Genomic DNA, 26,622 nt, shown 5'->3' on the forward strand with positions numbered 1-26,622 from the left:
GATTCTTCAAACATCCTGAGTGTTAATATGAGGCTACGTAAACACGGGAAATTGAAAGTCCTTTTATGGTTAAACTGACGTGGAAAAGGTTTTAAGCTGATTATTACCTGAGATCAAATCATAAGTTATGACATATAAAATGAACATCTTGTCATCTTAATCTTATTTAATTTCAGTCACAGTTTAAACGCCTAAGGAATGAAACGAATTGTTAACAAGCTTAGGACTAATCTTCGTATTTTAGTCTTACAACTAAGTTAAAAACATGAGAAACGCCTCCTTTCCTAAACGCCTCTAAAATTAAGAATAACCGCTGGTGCTGTCTCATGTGGGTGGTTATGGTTCGTTCCCAAGGTTGCAGACTTGTGTCTATAATTTTCTTCTCGAAAAATTATTTTTGTTAGAGAAGAAATTGAAAGAAAGAGAGATTTCCCCTGCGATGCCCCCTTCCATTCTTCGCAAATGTTCGGCAAATTATTGAAGATACTCGCAGAGACTCGGAATCTTTCGGTTTTTCAGTTTGAGGTCCTAGCGGAAAGCCTGGGAACTAAAAATCCGATGGCAAACAAACAACCATCGAGTTGTTCGTGAACGGACGTAAGCGCCTGAAGCTGTCCTTCTTGGCTAAAAATAAAACGGGAAATAGCAACATCTGCTCATGGACAAGGAACTGTTAGGTTAGAAGCGAATTATGGCCGAAGGAGGAGGTTGGCCGTGGTCCTCTCGCCGTCGAAGTCATCGAGAACGTAACGATAGAGAAGCGAAAGACAGCGACGATTTGGATCGCGACTTGTTGAGAGTTGTTCTAAGCGACTCAGAAGATTTTGTCCCTGAGGACGTCAAAAGCACTTCATCCGTTGCTTGCAGTTGTGCTTCAGATTTTCAAGAGGAACATTCCAGCTGCAATTCATCCAGTGAGAAAAGTTGTCCAAATTTGATCGATCTTGACCCAGAGCTGCCTTCGAATTCTCGTAGCTTACGATGGTTAGCGAAAAAAGTTTCTCGACGTAGAAGTTCAAAAGAATCTGCAAAAACTTCCGCTGATAAGAATCGTAAAAGTGACCGTGATGAAAATGGTCTAAGCTATCACGCTCGTTGTCTGCAAGAAGCGAAACGGGTGAGAGAGAAAGCTGAGTTGGAAGCTTTGCAACGGAGAACAAATCCTCAAGTGCGACGCCGGAGACCACTTAGTTTACTGGGTTCACGATCAGCTGGGAAAGATGGCGATGGCGGGTTTCAAGGTGCAAGGAGAAGAAGATTCTCGCTTTCGTGGGGGTTTCGAAGGGAAGATTCAAATACAGAAGTTGTGGGAGATGGCTATAATGCAGCAGTTCAAACCCTCCGATCCCCTTCACTTCCTCGTGAGGCAAATCAAGACTGCAATCAATCCAATGCTATTAGCCTTGAAGAATTTGAACGAAGGCGAAAGGAAAAGGCTCGAATGAAAGCAGCCCAGCATAAATTGGAGTATTTCCTTATAAACGATATCGCATCTATCACGAATTGCCCGTGGTACTGGGGAAAAATTAATAGATTTGAGGCTGAAAAGGTGAGCTTCAATTTAATTAGCTAGATAATGGTGTATATTGGTACGATGTTATGAGGACTTATGCCAAGTAATAATGTCGACGGAGAAATATCCAACATAGGGGATTTTTTGAAAATCGTTATTTTGTTAGGGGCGACTTTCATTTGAAAACGCTTGTAAAATTATTGCTTGATATGAGAAAGTAAAAGGTTTTCAGGTAGATTTCGTTTTCTTGCTACTTAATCTTGTTACTTACTCTCATCTTTTGGAATAGAGCACTGTTTTGACTCGGCCAATGAAAGTGTATTAAGATACAGTTTTACGACGTGTTAGAAAAAAAAAAAAAACTCGAGTAAAATATTTACCCCAAAGTGCGGAAAAGGTTTCCCTAATTAACGTATTGATAAGATGTCTCTGATCTAGCTGCAATTTATCCTTTTGCCTCAATTAAAGATGTGAATATGGCACCTGTCAATTCTTGAGAGTCTAATCTAAATTTGTACAAAGTATTTTAAAAACAGGATGCGTTCATAATGTGCCTCTTAAATTTCATAATGTCATGAACTTTAAAAGGGTTTATCCTTGAGTCTGGAAAAAAATGAGATAGTTTCTTGAGAGTGTCAAAGGATATTGAAATTTAAGCCTTTTATGGTAAAATACTTTTGTTCTGCATAAGAATGCATCTGTTATTCTGGCATAAAACAGAATTCAGAGACTGGTGTAGATAGAAAGAGCCTAAGGCACTTTATTTATATCAGATATTTGTTAATGGGAACTAAATGTTTTAATATATTGGGTTTTACAGGAGAGCAAACATAATTTTTTTCATCATCGCATTAGCTATGTCCTCAAAATGTTCCTCATGGTAATTAAAGTGCTGATACGCATTGATTAAAACTACAAAAACTGCAAAAAAACAACTCGAGTGGGTGCCTTGCAATAGATGTTACTGAGAACTACTTCTCATAGATGTCATGTGTGGGTTGATTTTGGTCATCCGATTATTTTGTCAGTAAAGTTTGGCTCTGTGCCACTCCATTAATATACCTTATTATTCATATCAAGTTTAGAGCTGTGTATTCTCCAAAGTGTTCCCTATACATTTCCTATGGTTGTGATAAGGAGAACTTGTATTTCAATTAGGGCTTCTATTGTTAGGAATCATCTCCTTTATTAAGAAAGATGTTTTTTCATCTTGTCACAAGTGTGGGACAAGAAAAGTAGTTTTGTCAAAAACAGTATACTATTGACATTGTTGATCCTAGCAGTATGCGGGACGTGTGTCATGTGAACTTCGTAATAGACCCCGCTCACCGAAGAGTCTTTGTGGCTCAGTGGTAGAGTATTGGAGCGCAAATCCGAAGGTTTGAGGTTTGATTCCTCATGAAGACTCAGAATTTTTCTTTGTCCCATGCTCGTGACAAGACAAAAAACATCTTTCTTAGTTTTTTTCACTGAGCTCAAAACTTACCATCTCTACTTTTCTGTCATCTCCTTTATTCTCCTGACATTAATGCTTGATTCAACAGGAATGCTGTAATAAGAATTTACATGCTAGTCACTCTTAGGAGTTAAAGGGTTAATTCTCGTTACCAGTCTGCATTTATGACTTCATGCAAACCGTCACAGAAACCTGACAAGATTTAAGTAGTAACTAAAAAATTAAAAATTATTCCCTTGGACACTACACAAGGTATAATACATTTAGTTATCAATGAACAAAGAAGACAAGGGATTATGGGAAAGATACAAGAGCCTCTTTATCTCATCATGCAAGAATTTCAACAACTTTTTCCATAAGGGGCTGTTGCTGATTTAATAGGTGGCTGTGCTTGTGAAAACACCTAAACATGAGAGCCTGTTTGCAAGCTAACAGACAGCAGTAAGTGGAGGTATAGGCTTCAGTACAGAAATTCTCCTTACTATCGGCCTTTCATTTCCTCCCATAGTAGTTCTGAGAATTTAGTGTTGCCGGCAAATCAAATTGTATACCTAAGTTGATATTTTTCTTTATTCTCATCACTTGTCAATGTGTTGTTTTTGTGACATAGGAAGGAGAAACTAGCTCTAGGTTGCCCATGGAGGTAAAGGGGTTTAATCCAGATTCTCAAATTTTTGCTTCAGGTGTTGGAAGGCCTTCCAGATGGAACTTTTCTGCTGCGTGATAGTGCACAATATCACTACCTGTTCTCTGTGAGTTTCCGCCGCTACTCTCGTACTTATCATGCACGGATTGAACAGTGGAAACATCGCTACAGCTTTGATAAACCTAGTGATTACTCCTTTCACTCCACAAGTGTTTGCCAGCTGTTACAGCATTACTCTCGAGCTGAGCAGTGCATGTACTATGAACCTCTTTTGCTAAAGCCATTGCATAGGAGGAATCCAGTTTCACTGCAAGATCTGTGCCGTGCAGTGATTAGCAGCCACACAACATTTCAAGGAGTCAGTGATCTTCCTCTGCCAAACACCCTTCAGATTTTCTTGAGAGAGTTTCATTACAAAGTTCCAGTGAAGAGGACTGAGGAGAAAAGTACCCAGACACTGGCACCAAGAAAGAGATTTAGCTTCTCATTCCATAGAGACTAGGTTCTAACTTAATCCTAAAGTCCCTAACATCAGTTTGCATATTCTCCATACTGTTCTTTACACATTTCATTTGGTACTGACCAGGAGAATTTTTTTAACACATAAGATCTTTTCCCTAATGACTTTAGCATTCAATTCAGCAGTGATGTTCTTGTGAGAAAATAGATGCCTATCACTCTTTGAGGTTAAAGGGTTCTGTTGGATTGAAAAAAAATCAGAATAAATTAGCAGCAAAGACTGCCAGTAAGGAAATTTTCATTTAACCATACTCTTTAACATGCTTTTGTTGGTTAAACCGGTCAATTCTAGAATTTTAATGTAGAATCAATGGAATTCTGGGGGTAATAACATGAGGACATTATTCTCTGAGCTCAAATTTTTTAAATCATATTTTCTTATTTTATCATATCCATCATGAATTTTTCATGGCATTGAGGAAATAATACTAATGATATTTGCATGACACACTATCTTTGATCAGAGATACTTTTTCTTTGGCAAAGCTAGTTTTTGTTTTTACTGTTCTATCATTTCCTAGGAGTTCTTTTGAGTGCTGCTTGGAGGGAGTTAATGATTCTCAGATCTTTTGTTTAAATATTGAATCAATCAAAAAAAAAATTATATGATAAGTGTCAGGTACATATGAATTTATACTCTATTTTAAAGATAATTGTTAAAAATAAATCTTATAACCCAGTTTATGACATGAATGATTTGAAACAAAAAAATTGCTCTGGTAAAATTCAAGAGCTTAATTATCCCTGTTTTGTTTCTATGAATATTTGGACACCAATATTACATTTACAAAACAATTTACAATTTAGTTGAAAATATAGCAAAGTGTATGTTAAACTATGAACTTTAAAATGTTTTGAGAGAATTTGTTAATGTTTTTGGTCATGTAGCACTTAGATTTTTTTTACATGCTTTACATATTTGCCTTATTTACACTCCTTAATCCAAATGATTACTTTGAGTCTAAAATCAGACAATTTAGCTATTGAGCAGTACTTTCTAGAAGTGCTATTGTAGAATATGTTGTAAAGAGTGGGTGTAACTTAAAATTCGCAGTTCAAAACCTTGGTGTTTCACATTGAGATGACTGCTACAGGACTTACCATTGTCCTCTATATTGGGAAGACACATACAAAACTTATCAAAAACTGTTCTTTGGAATGCTTATGTGGAAAACTTCCCTGTGGAAGAACTGCTCAAAAGCTTTTTGTTGTGATGTTTGCAATTTCCCTTTTGGGGCTTTATCTAGCAAAAACTGTATTTATTTTTAGTTGCAATTATTTTTCTCTTTATGGCTGATTTTCAGTCCACTTACTATATTCTGAAGTGCAAATATTTATGTTAGTCATTTATTTTTGAGTGAACAAAGAGGTGGAAGAGTAGAGGTTTCCGTTGTGAACTTGATTCTCAGGCAATGAGACATGGCTGTTGATCTCAATTGATATTTGGGATTTAAATTTTGAAGTCATTCAAACTTAAAAGAAGCAAAAAATACTACTGCGCATTATTTAGAAAAGTGCAGAGATGCAGGAATGAGTCAATTTTGCCACAAACTTATCACTGGCACCTTTGACAAGCATATCAGAGATTCCTCACAGTTAGTTATTTTTAGCATATTAGCTATATACATTTGTTAGATAGTGTTATCCCAAAGGGTTAATTTAAATTATTAAATGAAATTTTTTAAATTATGCACTTGTTGTCTCATTAACATTTTCAGTTTACTTCTCCCTGGCTTCTACAGAAGGATCTCTTGGTGGGGGAAGTGGAGGGGGGGGGAATAATGATGGAGGAGTGCCTCCTAGCCATCCCTGCCGTGCTAGCTCACGACCCACCAGCTCTCAAAATCCTTCACCAAGAAGTTGATGAAGCAATATAATGAAGATGAAATCCATTCCATATACCTCAGCGTTTGTTAGACGCGTTTTGTACTGTTCAAAACTTCAATAATCGCTGGCAAGTGAGCCTTCTCAAAACTCCTCAGGAGGATGGGGCCAGGAGTAATTGCGAAGCTTCACTTTTTCCTTACCAGGCTCTTTCATCTTTCAATATGGCGGAGGAGACGGATACGTAACGCGAGCGGCGGATATACCGAGCAGCAAGTGAAAGTGATTCTGCGTTGCAGTAACACAGATTGAAAAATGGCTCCAATGTATGAATCGGGAATGCGAATGGTCGCTATTGGATGGTAAGGAATTGTAATGTGTCGGTATATCTCAGCTAACGATCGTATGATCCATTTTCTCTTCACTCCATTAGGGTCTGTTTTTGAATCGAACATCTTAAATTCGCAGTGTGGTTTTACTGATAATTTCATTCGGAAACAAAGTTTCTCAAAATTTAGTGCTAGGGTGTAAAGTAGTCCACGTCCCAACCCCATTTGGAGCTTAGGGGACCCTGCTATAGAACTTACACCCCAATAGTGACAAGCATTTAATTTTTCCTCCTAATATCACCGCTGAATGAATCATTAAGGTCATGAGAATAAAGAAAACAATTACCAACCAATGAAGTTTTTGATCGTGAAACAAATTCTCCTTATCAATACTATAGGAAATGTATAAAGAATATTATGAAGAATATGTATTTTGAAGTTAGGACATAAAGAGTCAACTAAACGATGTACTTTCACAGAAATTAAGGAGAATTTTAGTTGATCAACATGACGTTTTTCTATTGTTAATTTTTTTAAGGGTGGTGATAGTCACAAGTGGAATCTCGTCCTTTATTTTCCTCAAGAGATATGTAGACAGAAAGAGACTTGAACTAATCAAAGCAAAACAAAGGGAAAGAATGTTAGGGGCATCAAAGGAATCCAAAGGAGAGTGAGAAGTGGGAAGAGATAGCAGTTTAATGCCAAAGAAACACAGAGTGGAAAAAGATTGGAATGATACCAGCAAAAGCCCTCTTCATGGGCCTTTCCAAGTCAAAGTCATCACTTCACTCTGTCCATTACAGCAGAATAAAGAGACTTAACCTTATAACTCTCAAGATCAGATTGTTAATTCTCCCCTTTAGCTGTTACACATTTTCTTGTAAATTAGTAAAGAGAATTTGGTGTTAGATCAAGTTAAAAACTTATACCTTATATTTAAATCCTTGTGTCAAAATCTTTAATTTCTATCTCTTCAGTAGTTTTTAGTCTTTACCAACCAATTGAGGGTGTCTTTTTGGTATTAGTTTGTGATTTTTACCTTGCAGTAACAAACCTTAGGACAAAGAGGTGATAATTAATATGTTTTTATTGGTGACAATTTAATTTTACAACTCCTCTGGGATGAAGCTAACTTTTGTCATCTTCCAGGTGTTTGTACTGTGAACACTCTTGCTGTACTATCCCCTGATCCTGTTAATAAAAAGCTCCCATCTCTGCAAAATAGAGAGTTAAATTATATGTCATCAATTTTTGAAAGCATCACAGACTTACACGTCCAACATTTCAATCCTTATGAACTCAATCAAGCACTTCATTCATAATTTTTCAACATGAAAAGTGTTAGGGGTTAGTGAGTGTTTTTTACCACTTATCTCTTTAACTCCCAGATCAAATTTCTAATTCTCCTCACTGTCAACGATAGAATTCTTATAATGTTAGTTCAGAGAATTTAGTATTGGATCAACCAATTATCCCTAAATTGATATTCTTTATTCTCATCAGTTATCTGGTTGATATTGTATTGATATTGTAAGGAGAAATTCTGTCTTGATCACTCATGGGAGTTAAAGGGTTAAGAGTACCAAAATGGTATTTATCCAAAGAGTATCAATTCAATACCAAGCAGACAAGTGATGCAAATGGAGAAAAACATGAATTAGGGTATCATTAGTTGGTCAAATACCAAATTCTCCACACTAGCATTACAAGAAAATAATGGCAGAAAATGAGGAGAATTACTAATAAAATTCTGGGAGTTAAAGAGTTAAGAAATTTTCTATTCTAAAGAGCTGCAGTATTAATTGACCAGGAAAAAGGAAAAAAACTTTGGATTTCAGCGAAAAGTCAATTTTCTGTTCTATAGCAGTCAGACGTTCTAACCAAGAATAAAGGAAATGATCACCAATTAAAGATGTTCTGATTTGATTGTTAAACAAATTCTCCATGTCAGCACCTTGGGAAGTGTACAGAAAACAGTACGGCGAAAATGCACACTGTTGTTAGGGTATAAAGATGTAACTTTTTGGGGTGAACTGATTTCAACTACGTCCATATAAGTTATAACCCAAGAGCAAAGTTTGCAAATCTGTCAAAATAATCTTACATTATTGACTATGTGACATAGATGTTAAGGAAGGGTCTACGGAAACATGATGTGTAAAACAAAGAGATCGTAGTACTTGGCCACAGCAAGATCCAGTATTTCCCCATTGTGACCATACCACTCTCGTTCACAATTTCCTGATCGACTGTCCCATAGACGCACCACACCATCCAGACATCCAGTATATATTAGAGGTGTTGCAGCATCCCACTTCAATCGCACTATCCCTCCCTAAAGGTGCAAATAAAGCTTAATATGTTTTAAAAATCAAGACAAGCTCACCCACTTTAGGGTTATATCTCGAGAAAATACCAAATTCTCCTGTCTCAATTACAATGAAATGTATGGCTGTCAGTAGGGAGAATTACTGATTGGAGTTTTGGAGTAAAAGGATAAAAATTCTTTGAACTCACCGGATGTTTACACTCCTGACGAAGCCTGTATGATGACAAATCCCACACCCCAAGGATCCCACTTAATGATGCTGTTGCTAGCATGGGTTGCCTGTGGACAAGTCATGATAAACACAAAATAAAGCACTGAAAAACAACTTGCGATAATCAATGCCTTCTCTGGCATGGAGGTGGCAAAGAGTTATACATGCACATGATTAAGACCAAAATTAATGTCAAGTGAATTTTAAAGAAACTGTCCCTTTTAAATTCGTAACATGAAATACTGTGAGACGAAGTATAATGTGACGCATTGGTTTTTGTAAATTTGTGTGAGAAATGGGATTAAGACCCCCCCCCCCCCACTCTACTCAGCTACTCTCTATCAAGTTATAAATAAATTTTGAATTGCCTTAAAGAAAGGTAATAATAGAAATGATGATGACAACTTTGACAAAGACTGCCTCAATCACCACAGTGACAGCAACAGTCAATCCAATCCCTCAATAACATATTTTGAGGTTCAAGTGGTTATACGTTGCTTCTGTCAAATCTCGAATCAGTACTTCCAAGAAATGAATTCATACTTTTGATAATTCAAATTCTTACTGAGGAGAGAATCCAACAGCTTCAATAGATGGAGGTGGGTCACTGTCATTCTCGGATTGAAAACCTGCAGCCAAAGTACTCAGTACCTGAGGAAAAAAAAAAGATTGACGAAATAATTAGATCAAAGAAAACAACAAGGCAAACAAAAACAGCCCCATTTTACAGGCTACTCTTAGCAGCAAGGTATACAGTCACCTATAAGCAATTAAAGGCTGGCTTACTGGTATCTTACTGAAAAGTCTGTAGCCAAAGTCAAAAAGCTGTGTTCTTAACAAGATCTTAACCTCTCATGGTGCTTCCAGGGCTGTCAATGAGTATACATGACATGCAGTATGTATGTAATGAATATAAAAGAGGAAGGCAAATTACAATTTTAAGAGAGCCAGGTTAGTATAGATACCATGTTGTTTCACTAGATTACATGCAAAACTGGACACTATTCAGTTCAAATACCACAGGTATTATACAAACCTTGCATAAACCTTCAAGAAAATGTTGAATGGAATCAATCCACACATCTTTACCAATTACTTGTAATTTATGCATTCAATTCCATTCATAACTAGGAAATGGCCATTGTACAAAATTTCTTCCAGGGTATTTTTAAGCAATCCTAAAAATATTTAAAACCATTTGAAGGATTACTCATCAACAGCTATGTAAACCCTTTAACTCCCAAGATCTCATTTAGTAATTCTCCTTACTGTCTGCCATACAATTCTTATGATGTCCATTTGGAGAATTTGGTATTGGATCTACTAATAGTCCCTTAATTTACATTTTACTTTATTCTCATCACTCCTATGCTTAATATTGTATTGATATTGTAAGGAGAACTTCTCTTTTAGTCACTTATGGGAGGTAAAGGGTTAAAACAAGGAGCAAGAAACTGTGTTAAACCCTTGAGCCTTTTAACTATGTCTTATGTAATATACAGAAAAAGAAGAAACACTCAAGACTTTTTTACCTTCCCACTGTTTGTGTTGACTATTTTGACAGTGGAGTCTTCTGATCCTGTTGCCACAAGAACATTATCTCTATGTCCATCTATACATGTTACAGAGCCCTGGTGAGCTGTGCCATCTATAACAAGAAACTGAACAAGTTGTTTGCCTGCTAAACTTATTACTCAAATTAAAAAGGCTTTAACTTAAGAATAAAGGGGGTAAGTAACTGTGGTGCTGCGTCGGTGGGAGAGTATAACAGGGTAATTTAGTATTAACAACTGAGTTAATAAGTAAATTGGCCACTGCAAAGAGTTTAAAAGCTGACATTTTGAGTGTTAGCCCTTTGTCAGAGTGAAACATTTAACTTAGACTATTGCAAATCACAATCTATACTTTTCTGTATGACTGCAAAATATTTCTATTTATCCCATCCATATTGACCTTACTTTAATAAATCTACAATTTCAAATGGTTAAATGAATTACAATAAACATACTATACATCAATTGCACCAAATTTACAATCTAAAACTCACAATAGATCTGAAGCAAAATATTGTCAATCAATGTTTCATATCACAATACTTGATTAGTCTTAAATTCCATAAAAATAACTCTTGTGTCCACAAGTAAAGCCTTTTCCAACATATGATCCAGGCCACCAATCTCTATTATAAACATTTCACTCCTGAGATCTAAATATCAATTCTCCTCACTTTCTGCCATACATTTATGATAATTTTAGGTCTGAGAATTTGGTTTTGGATCAAACACTATCCCCTATAATTGATGCTTTTCTTTCTCCTCATCACCTTTGTGCTTGAAAATATAATGACATTGTGTGGAAAAATTCCTTCTTGGTCATTCCATACAGTGACAGGGTTTGGCCAATTGCCCCTTAAGAGTGACTAGAAACTAGTTTCTCCTCACCCTCTCACCCCTGAATTAAACATCATGGTCGTGAGAATGAAGGGAATGATCACTGACTAAAGAAGCTTTTGATTGTAATACCAATTAGGAAATGTAGAGAGAATATGTATGGAAAATATGCGTCCTGAAGTTAAGGTATTAAGTTAGGGTAAAGTAGACAGCAATAAGCACATAGAAGTTTTTATCTGTGTCTCTCTAAGCTAGGACCTTCTCAATCAACCTGTGCATCAATGAAAAATGTCCCTGAAACAAGTACCTCGGATTTTTACCTGATAAATGAAAAGTATGCATTCCTTGTCGTAAGTCCCAGAGTTTCAAAGTTCCATCCTCATATCCAACACTTGCTCTCTTACCTATTACAAATTTCCAACAAAACTTGAAGCATTACAATTATTTCATCGTTGAAAAAGCCAAATAATGATTATCTCAAAAAGTTTGAACACTAGAGCAGAATTTTTGATTCTTGGAAATCACAATTCTGTTCTTTTGCAATACCTTGTGAATGGTTTAATCTATAGTGTTTCATCAGGAGAAAGTTAAATTGTTCTTGAGGTCCAAAGGTTGACAAAAAAAGAGCTTAGTTATTGGCCACCAGACAAGTCAAACACAGCACATTTCAACAGAAAAAGAGCTAATTAAAAGAACAAACTGCTCAAGGTGTGGAGAGATGAGTGAAAAAGTAAATCTTGTTTTAAGTTCTGAATCTAATCGGTAAACAAAAAGGCAATTCAAAGGAAAATCAAAGCAATCCCAGATTACTGCTGACCAATGCTAAACTGGAATTGCTCTGGTTAATTTTCTTTACCATCTTTCATGAACATCCCACATGTTGATCGGCATCCATGACCTTGGAATGTCTTGCAATCTGAGCTTGGAATTTTCCACATCCACACATTACCATCTGCTGTCCCGGCTAGGAGCACATTTGCCTCATTGTGCCATTCTAGCCACTGAAAATTTACATCAAGACAATTATTGGAAAAACAACTTCAAAGGAATTCTCACAGTGGTTGAAATGACACAAAAAATGTGGATGAATCAGTTGATCAATGCAAGGAAGGATGGGCAGATGGGTAGGTGAGTGGATATATAGAAGGATGGACAGATGAACAGACAGACAGACTGACGCATGGATTGAAAGGAAACTGACAGAAGTACAAACAGACAGAGACAGACAGCCTGGCTGACTAACTGACTGGCTAACAGACAGATGGACAGGGGACAGACAGACAGATAAACAAACAAAAAGACAGACAGACAGACTGACTGACTGGATGTTTACAAAAATGCCAGCTTGCCCTGATTCATAAGTTATTGGGAGTTTGCACTGTTAAGAAAAGTTTGGACAGTTTTTCACAAGGTGGCCATAGGTAAAAATGAACTTCAACAACAAACAAATTTTTGACAACCTGACATCGACACTTCAACATTTTAGTTTAGTTACTATTAAAAGCAATTTTTCCAATCACTTTTTTTTATTTAAAAAATAAGTAGCATTAATGGTAGCTTGTTCTAAAAAGTTTAGTCAATTATAACATCATATACCTCTCACCTCTAGGTCTGTTGCCTCAAAGCTCCAAACTTCCTTTTTTGTAGCAACATCCCAGACAATAATGAAGCCACTCATATCACCAGTGGCAACAAATTTCCCATCGTGACTGAAAGCTGTGCATGTCACAGAATCTTTATGACCTTGTGAAAATAAAATTAAGAAAAAAGATATCATAATGCTATACACTAAGTAAATTTAAAAATCCAATTAATTAGGGCAATAAAACTGTCTTTAAATCACTGTTAAGCACTCTAACAACATGAAATCATTAACAAGAAATTATGTCTTTGCTCAACCAAGCAATGTGAATGAAGCCACAGGTATGTTTGGTCTTTTTAAGGTTTAGTCCAGAATATAGGATACAAAACTAACTTCATTTCTAAAGGTTGCTGTGGGTAAACTTAACTTTAGACAAGTGTTAGAGGTACATACTGAGTTAGTAATTTATAGAGGAGCATGCCAAAACCTTTCCCAAAAAAAGACAGATAAAGTAATGAGACTAAGTTTAAAATTATAGTCTAAGAATAGCTTTATGACAAAAAATATGGTGTTAGATTCATAATTATAGTTAAAAGTAAGGCAAAAAATTTATAACAAATGCATAAGGGTTAGCTAGTGTATCATTAAATTACAAATTGAGATTTACCTTAGTTTGGAAGTATGAAAATGTTGTAACTTTGTGAAAGAAAGTCTGAAGGTGCCTAATAACATCATAATTACATTTAATGAAAAAATTAACAATTAATCCATTATGTTCAGTTCCACTGAATCACGAGTTTCTATTTACCATGGCACTCCAAAAGTGTCTGTCCATCTTTTATTTGCCAAATGTAAGCCTTGTCATCTTCTCCACCAGAAACTGCCACTGAACTATTCACTGGTTCAATTGCCACAGAGAAGACAGAAGCTGATGAAGAAAAAGTAAACTTAAGTCTGTACTGGAGTCGATTGGCCCACCCTGCTGGATTTTATCCCAGTTTCCTTAACATAAATTAAGCTACCAGGAGTATCACTACTCCCCTTTGGATGGAATGCTAGTTCATCCCAAGGCATTTGTAAAAATCAGTTCAAAACTCCTTTGGCAAAAAAAACAACAACAATTAAAGCAACTTTTGGTGATGTAAAGACATGATTGCAGCCCTTATGTTTTCCTGATGGCAAGATATAATGGCTGATAAAATTTGCTTAACATTATAACTGTAATAATCACCAGTATGCTTTTGGAAGCTCAAGTCTGCATCATCTTTTTCAGCCATGCCAACACTTTCACCATCTTGATCATTCATGTCATCTGTGAAACCAACATCCTCCATTCCAACTGCAAGTCCATCTGGAAGTATAATTTGTTAACCCTTTAACCCCTGAGATTGATTAACACCTAGTTTCTCCTTACAATATCATCCCCAAATCACACATTTAGGTTATGAGAATAAAGGAAATGATCACCAACTAAAGAAGCTCTTGATTGTTAAACAAATTCTCCATGTGACAGCACCTCAGGAAATTTATCAAGCATAGTATAGAAAGTTTGCATGCTGATGTTAGGGTGTAAAGGATTAGAGAGGTATTTGAAGCCAGTTGACTAAAACATCGGTTGTTTTGAGATGTTATACTCTGAGTTATACTGTGGGCAGGGAATTGATCAGCACACATTTTGGCTGAATAAGGCCAAACGTCAAACTAATCACAACAGCCCACCAGAATGAAGAAAAATATCACAAGGAACTAACCAGGAGTAAGTGTAAACATAGGTGAATCACCTGAGGGGTGAAAAAATACTTGATCACATCACAGTTAGTTTTAGTTTTGCATGTGGTTGATTAAGAAGCTGGTGGAAACAACAACAAAAATGATTGGAGATTCAAGATTATCTATGACACTCAGTTGAAATTTCTATACTAAAACGACAAGGCAGCAAACATAATCTGCATAAACCACTGCTGAGGGAGGGAGGGGGCGGGGGGGGGTTGGAAAAACAGGAGGGGTATCTAATTGAACAAGAAAACCACCTTAAGGTACTTAAACCCTTCCAGTGCCAGAGCCAGAAGTGATTAACAAATGATTTCTCCCCAAAATTAAAGAGATCGTCCAGTAGAGAAACAAGGTAATGAGAAAATACAAACTTATCAGCTTACGGACGTCACTTCGATGCAATACCTGACGTTCTTATCTTGGCACTTACGAGCAAATAAGCAGGGGTCTTGAGAGTTTTTAACTTTCGCTTGTAATATATAGGGTTGTCTTTTGAGTTCACAACTTTCTATTTATGATGCTAGAGTTGGTTATTACAAATCGGGAATCTATACTGACATGCTAGCAAAACACGTGTGGAGATTTTCAAGAGACTGTGAAGTCTTCATCGATATAACAGTAGTACCTTCCTCTGCTTCATCGTCACCATCTAAATCTACCACTTCTACAAAATCATCTTCCAAGAGCTCGATCTCTTGCTCTGGACTCTCTAGATTATTTTCTGCGTCCATCTCTGAAATATTCTTACTTCGCCACAAATACTCGTGTGCTACCCTGTTTTTTCCCCCAGATAGAACACTTATTTTTCTATTCACGTACACTGAACTGAAGCGTAACTTCAATTCCAGTCTTTCTCGACTTTACAGAAAAACTAAAATGGCGGATAAAAAGCCTTCCAAAACAAATTTGTTTGATGATCGAGATTCTAAACCAGAGAGAACGGAGAGTCCTCTTGACTTTCTCTGTGAGTAATTTTAAGTGATGAAAGTAGGGTCATTTTTTTTTTCGAAGCTGAAGCAAGATTAAAAGAATTTTAAGCTAACCTTAGAAACAATGATTTTAATCAACATTTATCAACAAATTATTTTGCAGCGCGCACTGGTATTACAAGTGACATCAAAGATGCAATAACTCTTATCATTGAAAACAGGCCTGAGGATCCAATCGCTTTTATGGCTGAGTTGTGAGTATCTCGATCCGCCAGCAGTGATTTACGAGTCTACAAAAATTGAAAATTTCATGTGTCCATTAACAACATTTTTGAATGATTGACTTAAGTTTTGACAGCCGCGCGATCATAACCACGGCACTTGTGAAGGCCCATCAAAAACTGCTGCTAGCACATCATTCAAGACCATCTTTCCAAATCAACCTGGCAGCAGCCTATAACATCTTGAAACAACAGAAAAGTGAGTTGATAGTGTAAATTGGCCACCGTAAAGAGTTTAAAAGCAGACGTTGGGTTGTGTGTGTGTGTTGATATGCAGAAAATGAAGCTACACTATTGGTCATCACCATATTCTCACCAACAGTGAAGCCCCATTTTCGGCATATAAACACAAACACAATCCACAGTTCCTCCAATCACTCTGATGAAGGACTAACCCTAACCCTTTAAGTATTATCAACACAGTTGATAATACTTAATTACCCTGTTATACTTTCCCACCAATGCAGCACCACAATTTCTTTTGAAACTTATCCCCTTTATTTATATGTTTTACAAGTACATGACTTGAACAGTTGTAAAAGCTCTAAACCCTTTAACCCCCAGAAGTGATATACATGTAACTTCTCCCTACAATATCCATACATTATCCAACAAAGAGATTATGAGAATACTCAAACTAATCAGGAAGAGGTTGTTATCATGATATAACACAAAATTCTTGTAACTAAGTTACATGGAAATGTGTAACAGCTGGATGGGAGAATTAACAATCAGATCTTAGGAGTTAAAGGGTTAAACCCTGAGAGACTGGCAAACATCTAATTTCACCTTACAATAATACTGCTGAATCATTCATTAACCCTTTAACTCCCAAGATCTCATTAGTAATTCTTCTTACTTAGTTTGGAGAATTTGGAATTAAATGTGAATTGAATATTTTTCTCATTTCTCATTACTTGTCCGCTTGATATTGTACATATAGTGTAAGGAGAAATTCTGTCTCGGTCACAAGTGGGTCTTAGAGGGTCAAGATCATGGGAATATAGGGAATGATTGCCAACCTAATAAACTTCAATTGTTAAACAAATTCTCCTTCTAAAAACCAAAGGAAATGTATAGAGAAGAGTTTGGAGAATCTAGATACTGATGTCAGGGTGTAAAGTGTTAACCTGTGCATCATGGGACAGACTTAGTCAGATTTTAAGTTAAAATAGACTAGTTAAAAAATCGTTTCTTGTTTCTGTTAGATAGTAATGGTCTACGAGGACTTACTGGAAAAACATACAATGATTTATTGACTCTGTTATGCAAGTAAGGAGATCAAGTTATTACTTAAATCAGTGTTAACTGGTTTTAAATATTTATCAGAATGCCAGTTGTCCATCATCCTAACTATTAATTCACTATCATTGATATTTAAAATTTCTTATTTTTGTAGAACTGGTAAGTTTCAGCCATTACATAGGGGTCTCATAGGCTCTTTAATTAGCTAAAGGGAGCTTAAGTACAAAGGTTTTTGAGATGGCAGCCAGAAGTTAAAAGTTCTAATTCTTGCTGCTCATTACACCTTTCTGGGCAGCACAGTTTGGTTTAAAATGTTCAATAACAACCTTGCAGCTGACACATTGGTGTCTAAGGGCTCCAGGAGTTTTATTCTTCTTTCAGTTGCTGTCCACATCTAAAAAAATGTCTCTGCTTTAGTTTTCTATTGTTTGTAAAAAGAACACCACATTCAAAAAGAGCATACTCAGTTTCACATCTGCTTCAGTCAAAACTTTCATTTCATGGAAGCTCAGGCTTGTCAACCTTTGATATTAGTCTCAGGGAAAATAAGAAAATTTTAAAAATAACGTTTGAGTATTGTGAGAAGAGAACACTAAATCTCAAAAGAAAACACGCTGATGGCCAGAGGATGACAGAATTCCTAGAACATCCTTTTACTCTTAAACAGCAAACAAAATTATATCAACTAACTTGACTGGCAGAAAATATTTTAGGAGTAACTTGTAAATTACTTTATACTGAGTCAGTACTCTGTTCCAGAGACTTGACCGGGGCAGAATCTGAACCTCTCCAAAAGCGAATCATGTGCTTTAGCCATGAGGTGATTCGCTTTCCAGTTTTTAAACTTGGAGTTTTATCCACATTTATATATCAAGGTAAGAGCAGTAATTCACCTGTGGATGCTTGATTACTACCAATGACAAACTGTAATGAAAGATGTCTTTTGTTTTGGGTACTTTTATCTTGAAAGCTTTGTGCTACAGTTCCTAGATCTGAACTAGTTTCTGTGCAAGTTAATCATGTCTCTAGGATTTCTTTCTTCTCAAATTGACTGAATGCCACTTCTATACTGTACGTCTTTTGTTCTGAGTAGATGTCCAGTTCTAATAATGTTTTGCTCACAATTGATTTCTCTGTAGACTTTTTGAAACAAGCGGAATCACTGTACAGTGAGTTGGACTTAACAGGAAGAGGTGCACATGATTCACTTCTGGTTACTTTTTTCTCTTAACCCTTTACCTCCCAGAAATAATTAACAACTAACCTCTCCCTATAATATCCATCATTATCCAGCAAAAAGATAATGAGAATACCCAAACTTATCCAATAGAAGTTGTCATCTTGATCTAACGCCAAATTCTTGTAAATGATTTAAAGGGAAATATGTAGCAGCTGGAGGGGAGAATTGACAATCAAATCATAGGTGTTAAAGGGCCAAGAGTGACTAACAAATTTCTTTTTACATCATCAGAACCATCATCAGAACCTTGTCCCACAGGCAGGTGAACTGTAGAGCTGAAAATTTTTATAATTGTTTTGTAGGCAAAGCTGATAAAAATCTCTGTGAAGCAATTTTAAATGAACTACGACAGGCAGTTGTCAAGACAACAGCTGATCCCATCAGGTCAGTAAAACAAAAACTTTTTTTACATCTAAAATGCACTATGGTGGACACCAATATACTTCTACATAAAAGCAGCATGGATGATTATGAAAAATTTCCAATATTAGTCTTCTTTGATTGAAAGAGGGTGACAGGAGGATAGCCCGGGTGCTGCTCATTCTAGATTTGGAGCATTCTAGAACACTGTGATCAGCTCTGACGTATTTTCATATCAAACCCTAGACTATGCATGCACCACCCTTACCCTGTGTGACCACTTTGTGGTTAAACAATTCCCCACCCACCCACCAGAGGGTGGGGGAAGTGGGAGGTGGGGTGTGTTATCATAAAGATGCGTGCATGGATGCTACAAGCTGTACCCTTTCATGTATCTTTTTTTTTTTATCAAGAGGGTTCTTCTTTCATATATCAAGCTTGATACATGTTAATGAGTTCATCTTAACTTGCAGTATCATTCACACTGGCTCCATGTTGAGTTCTCAACGACTCAATAAAGTAATGGCTGAGGTTAGTTGGCAAATTTTCATTTGAGTATTGTTAAAGTAATCCAAGTTGCATTTTGCCCTGTGATTGGTCTAGAAAATTTGCTCCATCCTTTCAGCCAATCAGATGCAAAAGTAAAACCAAACTTAGTCAATTGCTTTTCCTGCATTTAGGCAGTTTGGTTATTTTTCTTTTGAACTCCCATTAGTTTATAATGCTGTCATTCAATTTCTTTTTTTTTTTAATTTGGCCATTTTGGTTAGTTTTGTTTGAGCATAATGAATAATCACATAACACTAATTTTTAAAGAAAAAAAGATGGTTTTTTTTGTTTGAGATGAAAATGGACACTTGAAAATTCTTAACCCTTTAACTTCCAGTAGTGAATAACATCAAACTTCTCCCTATATTATCCATACATTATTCAGCAAACAGGTGATGAGAATATTCAAACTTATCAGGTAGGGGCTGCTATCTTGATCTAGCATCAAGTTCTTAACTAATTTATATGGAAATGTGTAGCAGCTAGAGGGGAGAATTAACAATCAGATCTTGGGAGTTAAAGCCAGTGTTTGACCAGTATCACTTTTTGCATTTTATCAGGCATTACTGAAGAGTGGAGCAACCAGTCAGTTAATGGGCGCTGATGAATTCATTGTAAGCGCAGCAGAAATCCTGCTTGAACAGGTTTGACCAGTTTTAAAGCATATCCATCAATCGCAAAAAATCCAGGATTTCTGTGATTTTACTTAACTTTGCCCTGTGGTTGGTCCAGAAAACTCACGCCATCCTCTCAAGCAAGATGATGCAAAACTCATACCAATCATGACTTGGTTGCCTGTGTTTTCCTGTGCCTTAGTTGGTTTGCTTCTTTTCACTTTGATTTCTCATTGGCTGTTCAGGGTATTTTCCTTTCTTCTGATTGGTTGCTGTGAATACTTTGGTCTTGGTTTTTCAGCATTCAGTTGAAAAGCACTCTAAAAAGTCAAGTCACTGGAATGAGACATTATTCTATGTTCCATGCTTGTGAAGAGACAGAAAACATCTCTGCTTTTATAGATGGCTAAGCTAACACTATGAAAAAGATTACTTTTTTCATACAACCCTTGCATGAAGAAACCTCAAGACTCGTCCAATGTTTCAAACCTTCAAGTCAGGTATCGTTTAAATCACCAGGAGTTTTATTTGTGTAGCCTTTTATTAGTTTTGTGAGTAAACTTACTTTATGTGTGCATCATTTGTTTTTTTCATCAGATACCAGACTTAAGATGATGCTTGTGACACTGTAGGGAATTTCATCAAAAGATACACCCTTAATCAGGCACAGTGGCACAGGACAACCACTCTACATCAGCAGGATGAACTTCCAGGTGATAAGATTATTGCCACAGGCTAAACCTAAGCTCACGATGTTTATCAAAGAGTTTGCTAAGTGACAGATCCTCAACACACCATGGTCATCGCACTAATGCTACTTGCTAATAAACTGTTCATTCAAGAAAATATTTGCCACCCCTATCGCAGTATCATCATTTCACAGTCAATGTGTGTTTTTCCAACATCCTGATTTGTCACATTAGGGTTTTGATAGTCTCAAACAGGAAACAAGACTCTCTTGGAAAGTAAAGGAAAGAATTCTCTGCCTTTGATTGTTATTATACAACGGTACAAACTGTCAAGATGATAGATTGACATTTTAAAATGTTTGTTTAGTTACACGTAAAACCCACTTCTAACTTTCCATTGTACCCAGAGTAATTCTAAAGAGTGACCAGCATCTAATTTCTCCTTACGATGATACTGTTGAATCATTAATTGAGATTATGAGAAGAAAGGAAATGATATTCAACCTACAACACTTTGATTGTTAAAAGAATTATTCTTGTCTCTACCCCCGATAGGAAATGTGTAAAAAAGGGTACGGAGAACTTCCATAGTGATGTTAGGGTGTGAGCAGTGGGGACGGGTGGGGGATTGGATAAATTTCAATACGACGGCTGTCACTTTCAGAGGCAAGTCCTCCCCATTCCTCACACATATCCTTTAAGCAAGATCTGCACTCTATTTAGGTTACAATGAGAAGACAAGAAATTAAAATTGGGAGAGAAAGAAATGATAGGACTTTTTTGCATTGATAAATCAAAACTAATCATCAAGCAATACTGTTAGACACTGAATGAACAACATTTGATCATTTTAACTACTTTATTCAAAAGCTAAAAGATACTTAGATTAAACAAGAATTATGCAAAGACACTCCATTGTAGGGCTGTACAATCAAGGCTGTGCTCTGGAAGAGTCTAGGTGCCACAGGCCACTAACTTTTTATGGGGCAGGCTACCACCAATTTTTGAGATCAAACCATTCAGGCAATAAGAGATCCTTACAAGAGCACGGTTGGTCTACAAACCTAAAAACTGGTCCTCACCCCTCCCCCCTCTGCACAAGAAGGTCGTGCAGGCCATGACTGAAACTAGTAAGGAGTAAAAAGCTGCCCTCTTCACCATTGCTGTTATCTATTGCAACCATAATCTTTTGCACAAGTCTTTTCCTTTTTATTTAAGAACAATCAATTCTTTTATGTAAAGTAATTTATTTCACTCATTGACCTCATTGTGCAGTGAGGGTGGGGTGGGGAGCCTTAATTCTAAGAAAGCTTCAATAGCCTGAGGAAAGTCTCAACAGTGATCATTTAAGATTTGAAAACCTGCATGTTTTCATCAAATTGGTAATTCTCATCCTATGAAAGAGCACTGTCATTTTCAGAAGTGAGTCCTCCTAACTCAGCTGCTTGCCCATCCATTTCAAAAAAACTACAATTTGCTACCTTGAATAACCAAACATAAAAAGTGCTGCTCTAAAAGCAAGCTTAAAATTAACTTTTAAGCCATAAATTACATCATTGTTGCATGATATCCTAGAAAATACACCAATCTAAAGTTAACCCTTTAACTCCCAAGATCTGATTGTTAACTCTCCTCTCTAGCTGCTACACACTTTGTTGCAAATTAGTTACAAGAATTTGGTGTTAGATCAGAGTAAAAACTTCTTCATGATAAGTTTGAGTATTCTAATTACCTTTTTGCTGGACGATGTATGAATAAATTAACTAGATACCTTACTGACTCAACTAGATACCATCCTTAATTATAATTTTTAATCTCCATATGTACAAATGAGCTTGATTAAACGTTTTTTGCTCAAGAAGCAACAATATGAAACAAGTACATCAAATTAAATACAATTCAGTGGCGTCGAAGTTAGACAAAGATTATGCAGAAGTTCTGTGTAATGTGCTATCAGAAGCCTCACTTATCAGATTTCAATAGCCTTCATAGGTCATATAAAAATCCTAAAAACAGTAATACTTGACTACCAGTTTTTCTACCAAAAAATCATAATTGAAAACAGAAACTTACATGTACCGAACGTAGAATCTAATGTTTCCTTATCTGCATCAAAGGCTCGACTGCTGATGCTCTTCATCTAATTAGATGCAAAACATTTTTGGAATAAGTTTGACGCAACTCTTTAAGGACTATTGACCAACGTCACGAGCCAACTTATAAACTTTGTTCTCTCCTACGCTGATCATAAGACAGCCAATATAATATAACAAAGCTACCCCCCACAAATGTCTTGCAAAGGAATTAAGTTGTTCCCAGTCTTCTTCATAACGCGCGCTGTGTGAGTTTTCAATGTTAGGAAGAGGACTGGGAAGAGTAACCTACAGAAATGAAGGAAGTCTCCTATGTAGAGTGAAAAAACTCGGCGGTCAACATCTGCGTAAGCGTGTACGTTGAGAGGGCAATGCTGGAAGCGGCGAAAATGGCCCTACATCTCAATTGCAGGGTTTTTTTATGGCAAAGTTGAGATCGTGTATATGTTAGTACACACAAAGTTGATTAAAACAGCCTCTCAAGCGAAAGGGAGAAGGGTGGTTGTATCTAACAGTATTTTCAGTTACAGCTACCTTATAACTGCCACTTGACTTAGTCTTGCGGATTGACCGTTTGTCTCACTCTGCATCTGTTAAAGACCTATCTGCTAAACGAAGGCCGTGTAAGGTTCGCCTGGAATGGTTCGCTTAAAGTGTATCAACGGTCAGTCAACAAGATCGAGTCGAGTTGCAATTGTAGTGTGAGTTAAGTTAGGAATACAGCCAAGAGAGATTCCTCCGGTCCTTGTGTTCCAGCAAGAAAAGCTTAAAAGAGTAATAATGTTTTTGGGAATTCAACAAAAATACCCCTGACTGAATAAGCTTTGAGTCAAAAAAGCCCCAAGTTTTCCTTCTAGTTCTCCTTTTCCCTATTTATGTTTCTATTTAAAGATTTTTATGAACGTGTCAAATTTTTTTCGTGCATTTTACATGACACCGATTATTTTTCATGATTACCTTTAAGGGAGAATTAGCGCGCAGCTGGTAAAAATTGATCTGCGTATCCGACTAAAGACCGCTGAGCTAAACCGGCATGAAAACATTTTTCTTTCACTATATGCTTATAGCTCCTGACCTAATGTTGATGTTTATTTCATTCAAAGATCTGAATACGATGGTTATCGTGATCACATACAGCAATTCGGTCGTTACTTAAAATTGCCAGGGACGTAGGAAATTTAAACTCTCCTAAACTGCTACCCTTTGTTCCAAACTTGCCAATAAACTTACCATTGGGCTCAAACACTTGTACTCTGTCATTACTTCCATCACAGATCATCAGGTGTCCTGATTTGTTCACTGCTATAAAACAAGGACCGCGAAATTCCCCGTCCCCTCTACCTTCCTTTCCAAACGCGTATTGAAAGTTTCCATTCCTGTCAAAAACTTTGATACAATCTTCATCGTTGTCTGACACTATGAAATATCTATCATACAGAATACAATGGAAAGGCGATTTAAAAAAGCCCTGCCCACCTATTTTCATAAGGAACTTTCCATCGGGAGAAAAGATTTTGATTAAGCTGTTTCCTCTATCAGCAATGATCACATTACCGGCCGTCACTGTCTACAGATAAACCCAAAGGATCATTGAGTTGGTTATCAAGATGCCCACGGCCACCAAAGCTTCTTACGAACTCACCCCTCCCATTGAAAATCTGAATTCGACTCAAATTGTCCGCGACAAAAATATTCCCATTATTATGAAAAACTATTCCTCTAGGATATTCAAGTTCTCCCGCTTCGCTACTCCAACGACCAAAGGATCCTAAGTAATTTCCATCACTGTTAAAGATTTTAATTGTGTGATTGAAATTATCAGAAACAGCTATCTCATCCCTGGCATTTACAGCCAGCCCAAAAGGATTGTTAAGCATATCTAAAGACGAACCTTCCTCACAGAAAGTTAAAACAGGTTTGAGTTGAAATGGTTTTACGAGTACCAGAAAAGGACTCTGGTGAATATGTTCCCCGTTTACCTGTACACTCACTTGACACCTTCCTTGATATTTTGGAGTATCACAGTCATTTATTCCTACTTTCGTCGCGCATTCTCGTCCTCGTTCATCTCCGATCTCCACTGTGACACGGTCACGTTTATCGTAACACTGTTTACCACGACCGTTCCTTGAGGTCAAAGTAAATTGTGCCTCACGGTTTATAATTCCTTCTTCAATTCCTTTGCCTTCGCAAATAAAATGACTTGCCGTAGTGGGTTGCAAGATTTGCAAAGTTCCAATGTCATCAGTTTTGATACTCTCCAATAGTTTTGGATTTTCCTCGAAAACGAAACCAGCGGGAAGGCTTTTGGAGTCACGGTCAATTGGCTCGGTTTGAGCAACTCCTTCAAAAATGGCGTCTAGTGATTTTTTTAGTTGAACGATTTCAGCGTTACTGCTACGAGTTAAAAGCTTATCAGCGTTTTCCAGCGCAGATTCTATAGCCGCAATTTGCCGTTGAATTTCGGTTTTTCTTTCCGTTACAAGATCAAGCGATCTGCTCGTTTCTTTCTTCAAGGGTGATAGTATCTTTTGCTTTTTCGCCTCAATAACGGCCACGAGATTGTCAACAAGTCTTTGAACATCTCTCTTCACGTCTCCGCCTTGCTGCATCAGTTTGGCGAACTCTTTATCAAGATCAAGTCGAATGGCGGTTTTCATCTTCGCTTGCAAATTGCATCTCTGCTTTTCAACCAACGACTTCATCTCACTCTTCTGTATTTCTGCCTCTTCAGTCCTTGACTAATTTCATAATATGGCCACCGTGGTCCAATGTGACACAAATTTGACAAACTGGCATTTCGCAAGTCTTGCAAAAGTACTTCAGCTCTTCTTTGTTGTGATCTTCCTTAGGACAAAAGGTAGGTCGTTTCATTACATCCTCATAGTCCTTGTCTTGAAAATCATTGAGCGCCAGGACACGGTGATCTTTGTAGCTTTTCATGATGCTGTGCCCAATTACGCACTCTTGGTAATCATTACAATAGCAACTTTCCGAGCTTATCTAGTCGCAATTTCCACATTTCAAAGAGCAATCTCCCCTCTTTCGGCATCACCATGGGCAGCAATGTGTATCAGGCTCACTGACTTCATCGATTGGAGTACAGAATGCTTTGTAGCAGACTCTCCTATCAAAGGCCTTACGCCAAGAAGTGTTCCAATCATCTCTACTTCCTTTCTTGCACACATAACTTGTTAGTTAGAACAACTTCTTCAGTCTCCGGACCCTTTCCAATCCAAGTCTTTTCAAACAGAAAGAGCTGGTTTTTGCCAAAACAAAGGGTCCCTCATTGAAAATACTGGTGTGCGAGATGTGCTTTCTGATTTGTTATTAATGCCAGAAGGAATTTGATCATTTTGCATTATCTGAAACTTAAAACCTCTTTACACCCTAACATCAGTATCTATATTCTCCATACTTTTCTCTGTACAATTCTTCTGGTACTGACAAGGAGAATTTGTTTAACAATCAAAGGTTCTTAAGATGGTGATCATTTGCCTTGTTCTCATTATCTTAATGAATGACTCATCAGTATTATTATTATAAGGAGAAACTATATGTTGGTCACTCCCAGTGTTCAAAGAGCTAAAAACACAAATATCTACGTGAAAAACTATTGAATACCTATAAATTCCCTTGTCATGAAAACCTAGCAATCCCATTAGAAATATGAAAGAATCGTCCAAAAGCATCGATCTGAGGCTCGGCACCCTAACGTGCTTCCTCCAGCTCGCTCCAGACTTGTCTCCGCTTACATAAAAAGGTCCTGGAGGCTGAGAGACGGTCTATGGGAGAAGAGAAGAGAAAGCTTCCCTCCTTAACGAATTACTGCAGGACAACTAACATGAGAGCGAATAAATTCATTTACCTCCTTGCTTCTTCTCCAGTTGTTGGTGCATACATTAGAATAACGCTCCACAAATAAAAGATTGTCCTGCACTTAGTGTAATAGAAATCCTACGTAAATCGGCCAACGACAAGCGGACAAAATTAATAGGTAATTGATAATACTTAAAGGACCTTTCGTACTGGCGCTTACGTTTGGCCGCT

General features: G+C 36.9%; 4 protein-coding genes across 7 annotated transcripts; 2 read left to right on the forward strand and 2 right to left on the reverse strand.

Moving 5' to 3' along the window:
• Window positions 1-265: 265 nt before the first annotated feature.
• LOC131775144 (uncharacterized) lies at window positions 266-5,823 on the forward strand. Its single transcript, XM_059091232.2, has 2 exons — window positions 266-1,549; window positions 3,653-5,823. The coding sequence occupies exons 1-2, from the start codon at window positions 692-694 to the stop codon at window positions 4,115-4,117; spliced, it is 1,323 nt and encodes a 440-aa protein (XP_058947215.2). The 5' UTR covers window positions 266-691; the 3' UTR covers window positions 4,118-5,823.
• Window positions 5,824-7,356: 1,533 nt separating this feature from the next.
• On the reverse strand, window positions 7,357-22,812 carry LOC131775154 (angio-associated migratory cell protein-like). Of its 4 annotated transcripts, none has more exons than XM_066160271.1 (11): window positions 22,553-22,812; window positions 14,031-14,150; window positions 13,608-13,727; window positions 12,821-12,960; window positions 12,074-12,218; window positions 11,538-11,621; window positions 10,360-10,475; window positions 9,393-9,478; window positions 8,805-8,895; window positions 8,468-8,622; window positions 7,357-7,501 (listed from the first exon to the last, which is right to left on the reverse strand). In XM_066160271.1, exons 1-11 carry the CDS (start codon window positions 22,617-22,619, stop codon window positions 7,426-7,428), a joined length of 1,200 nt encoding a protein of 399 aa, XP_066016368.1. In that variant the 5' UTR covers window positions 22,620-22,812; the 3' UTR covers window positions 7,357-7,425. The 4 variants fall into 4 exon arrangements, with proteins under 4 accessions (XP_066016368.1, XP_066016367.1, XP_058947227.2 ...); XM_066160270.1 differs by lacking the exon at window positions 22,553-22,812 and adding an exon at window positions 15,198-15,403 and having other exon boundaries at window positions 8,392-8,622; XM_059091244.2 differs by lacking the exon at window positions 22,553-22,812 and adding an exon at window positions 15,198-15,379.
• Window positions 15,437-22,639, forward strand: LOC131775155 (tubulin polyglutamylase complex subunit 1). The gene is made up of 10 exons (XM_059091245.2): window positions 15,437-15,536; window positions 15,665-15,755; window positions 15,851-15,981; window positions 16,991-17,054; window positions 17,787-17,902; window positions 18,167-18,220; window positions 18,570-18,651; window positions 19,101-19,158; window positions 19,737-19,820; window positions 20,388-22,639. Exons 1-10 carry the CDS (start codon window positions 15,449-15,451, stop codon window positions 20,403-20,405), a joined length of 786 nt encoding a protein of 261 aa, XP_058947228.2. The 5' UTR covers window positions 15,437-15,448; the 3' UTR covers window positions 20,406-22,639.
• Window positions 22,813-23,665: 853 nt separating the features above from the next.
• LOC136277843 (tripartite motif-containing protein 2-like) lies at window positions 23,666-25,232 on the reverse strand. The gene is made up of 2 exons (XM_066160584.1): window positions 24,127-25,232; window positions 23,666-23,999 (listed from the first exon to the last, which is right to left on the reverse strand). The coding sequence occupies exons 1-2, from the start codon at window positions 25,230-25,232 to the stop codon at window positions 23,666-23,668; spliced, it is 1,440 nt and encodes a 479-aa protein (XP_066016681.1).
• Window positions 25,233-26,622: the final 1,390 nt, after the last annotated feature.

Source organism: Pocillopora verrucosa, chromosome 13, assembly GCF_036669915.1.
Source record: "Pocillopora verrucosa isolate sample1 chromosome 13, ASM3666991v2, whole genome shotgun sequence".
Taxonomy (NCBI): Eukaryota; Metazoa; Cnidaria; class Anthozoa; order Scleractinia; family Pocilloporidae; genus Pocillopora; species Pocillopora verrucosa.

Excerpts from the sequence above, each read along its gene's own strand:
- LOC136277843 (XM_066160584.1), bottom strand. The coding sequence starts at position 25,232 with ATGAAAACCGCCATTCGACTTGATCTTGATAAAGAGTTCGCCAAACTG. Across the intron at positions 24,000-24,126 it reads TCTGTAGACAGTGACGGCCG|ATATTTCATAGTGTCAGACA; the intron begins GTAATGTGATCA and ends TCTGTATGATAG.
- LOC131775154 (XM_059091244.2), bottom strand. The coding sequence starts at position 15,303 with ATGGACGCAGAAAATAATCTAGAGAGTCCAGAGCAAGAGATCGAGCTC. Across the intron at positions 11,622-12,073 it reads TGGGATGTTCATGAAAGATG|GTAAGAGAGCAAGTGTTGGA; the intron begins GTAAAGAAAATT and ends AATTTGTAATAG. Across the intron at positions 7,502-8,467 it reads CTGGATCTTGCTGTGGCCAA|AGATGGGAGCTTTTTATTAA; the intron begins GTACTACGATCT and ends TCTATTTTGCAG.
- LOC131775155 (XM_059091245.2), top strand. The coding sequence starts at position 15,449 with ATGGCGGATAAAAAGCCTTCCAAAACAAATTTGTTTGATGATCGAGAT. Across the intron at positions 15,756-15,850 it reads ATCGCTTTTATGGCTGAGTT|TTTTGACAGCCGCGCGATCA; the intron begins GTGAGTATCTCG and ends GATTGACTTAAG. Across the intron at positions 15,982-16,990 it reads CATCTTGAAACAACAGAAAA|ATAGTAATGGTCTACGAGGA; the intron begins GTGAGTTGATAG and ends TGTTTCTGTTAG.
- LOC131775144 (XM_059091232.2), top strand. The coding sequence starts at position 692 with ATGGCCGAAGGAGGAGGTTGGCCGTGGTCCTCTCGCCGTCGAAGTCAT. Across the intron at positions 1,550-3,652 it reads ATAGATTTGAGGCTGAAAAG|GTGTTGGAAGGCCTTCCAGA; the intron begins GTGAGCTTCAAT and ends TTTTTGCTTCAG.